This window comes from Equus asinus, chromosome 2 (assembly GCF_041296235.1).
Source record: "Equus asinus isolate D_3611 breed Donkey chromosome 2, EquAss-T2T_v2, whole genome shotgun sequence".
NCBI classification, from domain to species: Eukaryota; Metazoa; Chordata; class Mammalia; order Perissodactyla; family Equidae; genus Equus; species Equus asinus.
In genome coordinates, this window is record NC_091791.1 from 192,226,117 (window position 1) to 192,232,116 (window position 6,000).

The following is a 6,000-nucleotide window of genomic DNA, read 5'->3' on the forward strand; positions in this document are numbered from 1 at the left end:
GTGGGCCAAGACTGCTGGTCGCGCCCTTCTGGGGGCAAGGGCTTGGAAGCGTCTTCTCACAACAGGTGAGAGCTTGCTGGTATAAAGAACAGGGAAAGGAGTCCTGTGATCTGCCCATTTAATTTACCCAAAGCCTGCTGCTTCCCACTCAGGGTCCTCATCCAGAGATAACCCCACACACGCAATTCCTGGGGAAAAGAAGACTCCTCGAGAGGCTGGGAGGTGGGAGAAGCAAGAGGGAGAGAGACCCCATGAGCCCCACCCCTCCCAGCGGGGTGCTCTTCCCGGACACTTGGTCACACGGTTAGCTGCACATGGAGGCCCTCACCATCTGAAACCAAGGTCACCCCCACTGCGTTCATGGCATGGCACACTCTGCCTTGCGATTGGGGTTTCATCTTCACAGAAATTCAGAAAAGAAGCCTCTTCCCATTACAGGAAAAAATGCTTTCAGCTTGTAACAAACAACTGTCCCCACCCCATATCAAGGTCTCCTAGGGTTGACTAATGAACGGTTTTAAAGTGATCGTTTCACTTCTTTAAGAAGAATCCTTCTTCTAGAGACAGGACACTATGATGCTCAGCAGTAGATAAACGTGAGGTGTAGTGAAAACCTGTCAGCTTCCTCGCAGTTTGAAAACAGGCGCATGACTAATTCTCTTAAGGGACAGAGAATATCAGCCGAAGATGACCTAGAGTTTAAATGTCATGAATGCTAGCTGACTCGTCAGGAATGCTAGCAGACTCCAGCTGCAGAAGTTCCCTACTATCAAAGTCCATGGCTCCCGAAGAACCAGATCTACAGGTCACACGGGGAAGCAGCTATGGGGAAGAGAAATGAAATATCCCACAGCATCTCTGAAAGTGAACACACCTTCCTTCCGGCACTGACGTCTCTAGTTCATTATATAACTGGCCACTTGTGCACAGTTGTCCCATTTGTGTCACTGAGGACGAAATCCGTGCAGGAAGGAGATGTAACCACAGGTCAAGGCACTTATTTAATATAGCACGACTCACTGTGATTTTCTAGTCCCTGAAAATTCACTGTAAAGAATCCATTACCTTGAGCATGCGGATTTCTCGAAGGGCGATTTTCTTTATGACAGGGTCATCTTCTGATTCCAGAAACCTCTTGATGGCCACAATCTGACCCGTGTCCCTGTTTCTGCATTTGAAAACCACTCCATAGGATCCTTCGCCAATTTTCCCAATTTTTTCATACTTCTCCATCACAGAGGAATAAATCTTCTTAAAATGGATCCTCACATAGTTTGAAAATGTCGCCTATAAAATATTGGCGTGAACGGAGCCTAGAGGAGACCGGGGACACCTGTTGCAGGCTCAGGGCTCCCCCGCGTCCTCCAGGCCTCGGCTCGAGACCCAGGACGCCAGCCCCGGGCGGCGCCCTCCTCGCCCAGTTCAATCGCGTTCCAGACCAGCGAGTTAAAATGTAACCGCGTCCTGCAGCGCACGGAGGTGTAAGGCGATCCGTCTTCCAACGTCGTAGTTCACCCGATCCGCTGCAGGACTGCCAAGGCCCAGGGCTTCCCCGGTTCCCATTTTGGGTCTCATTTCCCTCCGGCAGGAGGACGCCCGGGCTCCCCGGGGCGGGGGAGGGGAGCAGGGGGAGGGGGAGAGAGGAGTGGGGAGGGAGGCGGGAAGAGAGGAAAGGAGGGGGGAGAATGAGTGGGGAGGGGAGGGAAGGGGGAGCGGGGCCCGCGGGGCGCAGGTGCACCTGCCGCTCGGGGCTCTGGGACGGGACCTCTCTGCCGCCGCCCCCGCCTCCGCCGGCCCCGCAGCCCCGCCCCGGCCTCCAGGCCGGCAGCCCGCCCACCCGGGAAGCCCCTCGGCTGGCGTCCGCGGGAGGGGGCGTCGGAGCAGCTGCGGCGGGGCCGCGGGGAGGACCGCGCTCGCCCCGCCCCCAGGAGGTCTGCGCCGGCCGCCGGATACGCCCCGCGTTCTCGGCTACACAGGGCAGCTTCTGTGTCTGTCCTGGTCAGCGCGGTAGCCTCCAGTCAACGAAGGAGTGAATGAGGAATGAATGAATGAGAGAAGGGAGCTGGGCAAAGACGAAGAGGAAGGCATCAAGACTGAGATGGGTTAAAGTCACACGTTCCTCCTCTAGCTCTGGGCTGGGGGGGGCCTTCCCGCCCTGTTGTAGGTTCCTTATTCCCACCCTTCTCCCAAGACTCCTGCTCTCTCAGGCCTGAGCACAGTGGGGAGGTTAAAGGACCTGGGGAAATCGTGAAATGAGGGCATTTGCCACTGGGCAGACTCCCGCAACTTTATCATTCATCCCATTCCGTCTGCCCAGCACTGAGGCCGGTGTTTGCCCTGAGAGCAATACCTGAGGAGAGAAGTGAACATTCTCTCTGTGAAACAGGGACCAATCCAGTGCCAAGCAGCATGGCCCTAAGTGTAAATCTGGATAGGGCCTAGGAAGGAGCTGGGAGCTGGGAGGAGCGGGATTGGTGCCCCTTGAAAATACAGTAGCACATAGATGGGGTCCAGGGGTGGGCCAGAGGTGACCTGTGAACCTCCCAGAAATTGTTTGCAAATGGCAACCACTCATGTGTTTTCTGTCTCTGTAGTTTTGCCTTTTCCAGAATGTCATATAGGTGGAATTATACATTATGTGGCCTTTTGAGGCTAAGCTTCTTTCACTTAACGTAATGCATTTGAGATTCATCTGCGTTGTTGGCATTTATCAGTAGTTCATTCCTTTTTATTACTGAGTAATATTCCACTGTATGAATAAACCATAGTTTGTTCATTCATTCCCAGTTGAAGAACATTTGAGTTGTTTCCAGTTTTGCTGATTATAAACCAAGCCACTGTAAACATGCATACATGGTCTTTCTGGTGAACATATGTTTTCATCTCTCTTAGGAAAGTAATACTTACAGGGATACTGCTGGGTCGTATGGCCAGGACGTGTTATTGTAAGTAACTGCCAATATATTCTCCAATGTTTACCATTTTACATTCCTACCAGCAATGTTCCAGTTACTCTGCACCTTTTCCAGCACTTTGCATTCAGTTCTTTTGATTTTAGCCATTTTGATAGATGGATAATTGCCTCTTGTGGTTATATTTTTTTTATTTTTATTTTTTCTTAAAGACTGGCCCTGAGCTAACGTCTATTGCCAGTCTTCTTTTTTTTTTCTCTTTCTTCTCCTCCCCAAAGCCCCCTGGTACATAGTTGTATATTTTAGTTGTAGGTCCTTCTAGTTCTGCTATGTGGGATGCCGCCTCAGCCTGGCCTGACAAGCAGCCTAGGTCTGATGTGCCCAGGACTGGAACCAGCAAAACCCTGGGCCGCCCAAGTGGAGCACATGGACTTAACCATTCGGCCACGGGCGGGCCCTCTTGTGGTTTTAATTTGCATTTCCCAGATGACTAATGTTGAACAGTTTTTCATATGCTTATTTGCCACCCGGATGTTTTCTCACTTATAAGATCTAGATGGTTTTTGTAAATTCCTTGGGGTTTTCTATGTACACAATCATGCCATCTGCAAACAGGGACAGTTTTAGTTCTTCCTAACTGGTGTGTCTTTGTGCTTTTTCTCATACTGCAGTGTGCTATCAGACAGGAGTGGTGAGAGCAGACATCTTTATCACTGGTCTGAGAAAGGAAGCATTCGGGCTTGCACCACTAGGTAGGACGCTGGCTAGATCGCTGTAGATGCTGTGGTGGGCAGCCTCTAGGACGGCCCTTACGATCCCTGCCTCCTGGGATTCACGCCCTTAAGTGTAGGCTTGACCTAGTGACTTGTTTCTAAGGAACAACATGGCAAAAGTAATGGAATATCGCTGCTGATATCATGTTACAAAGAGACTGTGATTACCACCTTGGGTCCTCTCTTGTACTCGCTTGCTCACTTCCTCTGAGGGAATCCAGATGCCATGTTGTGAGCCGCCCTATGGCGAGGACTGAGGAGGCCAAGAGCCCAGAAGAACTTGGGCACTCAGTCCCATATTCTGTAAGGAGCTGAATCCTGCCAACAACCATGTAGTGAGCTTGGAAGTAGATCTCTCCACATCGCCCCCACTCCAGTGAGCCTTCAAATGAGACTGTAGCCCCAACTGTCAACACAAGTTCAATCTTGTGAGAGACTTGATTCAGACGCACCTAGCTAAGTCATGCTTGGATTCCCAACCTCCAGAAACTGTGAGATAATAAATATTTGATGTTTGTGTTTTGGGGTTACTTGTTATGCAGCAATAGAACTAACACAGAAGCCCTTCATTAGACTGAGAAAGTTCTCTTTAATTCCAACTGCTGAGAGGTGTTTTTTAAAAATAATGAATGGATGTTGAATTTTGTCAAGTGCTTTTCTCTATCTATTGAGATTATCTTAGATTTTTCTTATTTAGTCTGTTGGTCTAGTGAATTACATAGATTGATTTGAAAATGATGAACCAACCTTGCATTCCTGGGCTAAAACCAACTTGGTTATGATGTTCTATCATTTTGACACATTACTGGAGTTGATTAGTAATATTTTATTGAGGATTTTTACATTAATGTTTCTGAGAGATATTGATCTATAGTTTTCTTGTAATGTCTTGGTCTAGTTTTGGTATCAGGGTAATGCTGATCTCAGGAAATGAGTTAAGAAGTGTTTCCTTCTCTTCTATTTTCTGGAGAAGTTTACATTAAATTGGTATTATCTGTTCCTTAAATGTTTGGTAGAATTTGCCAGTAAAGCCACCTGAGCTTGGAGTTTTCGTTGTTCAACTGTTTTTAATTAAAAATTCTATTTCTTTAGTAAAATACAGGACTATTAGAATATCTATTTCTTCTTAAGTGAGCTTTGGGAGTTTGTGTCTTCCAAGGAATTTGTCTATTTCACCTACATATTTAAGTTTATGGGCATAAAGTTTTTTATATATAATATTACCTTATGACCCTTTTAATGTCTATAGAGTACATGGTGGTGTTCTTTATGTCATTCTTGATTGTTACTAGTTTAAGTTTTTTTTCCTTCTTTTTCCTTATCAGTTTGACTAAGGCTTACAAGTTTTATTGGTTTTTTTAAAAGAAACAGCTTTGATTTAATTGATTTCCTCTGTAGTTTTTCTGTTTTTCAATTTCATTGATTTCACCCCTTTATTGTTTTCTTCCTTCTGCTTGCTTTACTTTTAGCTGTTTTTCTAGTTTTTCAAGATGGAAGCTTAGACCATTAATTTTAGATCTTTCTTCTTTTCTAATATAAGCCTTTAATACCATAAATTTTCCTCTAAACACCGCTTTAAATGCATACCAGAAATCTTAGTATGTTGTATTTTCATTGCCATTCAACTCAAAATATTTTCTAATTTCCCTTGTGACTTCCAATTTGAGCCATGGGTTATTTTAAAGTGTGTTGTTTAATTTCCAACTATTTGGGGATTTTCCAGATACCTTTCTGTTCTCGATTTCTAGTTTAATTCCATTGTGTTCAGAGAAATCCTTTTGTATGATTTAAATTCTTTCAAATGTTTTGAGATTTGTTTTATGGCTCAGAACATGGTGTATGTTGGTGCATGTTTCTTTTCGAAAATTCAAAAAATTTATTTTTAAATGAGGTGGGGAAGTCAACGTGAATTTCTCCAGAGCTACCTTGTCTGGAGTTCATACCAGGCTAAAGTGAGTCTGGAAAATTAACTTTATGGACTCCGCGAGGTTCAGTACCCAGGGAGGCTGGCACTGGGCCAGGCGCAGTGGTGCTTGGAGTAGGGACGAGCGTACAGTTGTGCACGACTAAGGGGCAGTGACCCAGAAAGCCAGCGTGACTTGCAGCTGCATTAGTTGTTTTGTTTGGAGGAAGTTGGAGCAAAATATTTGAGAAGAACTTTGAAGGGGAGGCAAACACCTGATGCCACCATTTAGCACCAAACAGAGAAGATGCTGTGGCCTCTGTCCTGTCAAATCACAGGCAGTCCTTTCAGTGGCAGGACTGCAATTGCTTTTGATATCAAAGAATTGTAACTTCTGGAAAGTATAGTTTTT

General features: G+C 46.1%; 1 protein-coding gene across 2 annotated transcripts in view; it reads right to left on the reverse strand.

Annotated features, from left to right (window-relative positions):
• CDKL1 (cyclin dependent kinase like 1) overlaps positions 1–1,817 on the reverse strand; it is a 54,374-nt gene extending 52,557 nt beyond the window's left edge. Inside the window, exon 1 of one of the 2 annotated variants that reach the window (XM_014854269.3) lies at positions 1,066–1,817. In XM_014854269.3, coding sequence (XP_014709755.2) covers positions 1,066–1,233 — 168 coding nt within the window. In that variant the 5' untranslated portion in view covers positions 1,234–1,817. The remainder of the gene's footprint in view (positions 1–1,065) is intronic. The other variant, XM_070504338.1, reaches the window with a different exon arrangement.
• Between the last annotated feature and the right edge of the window lie 4,183 nt (positions 1,818–6,000).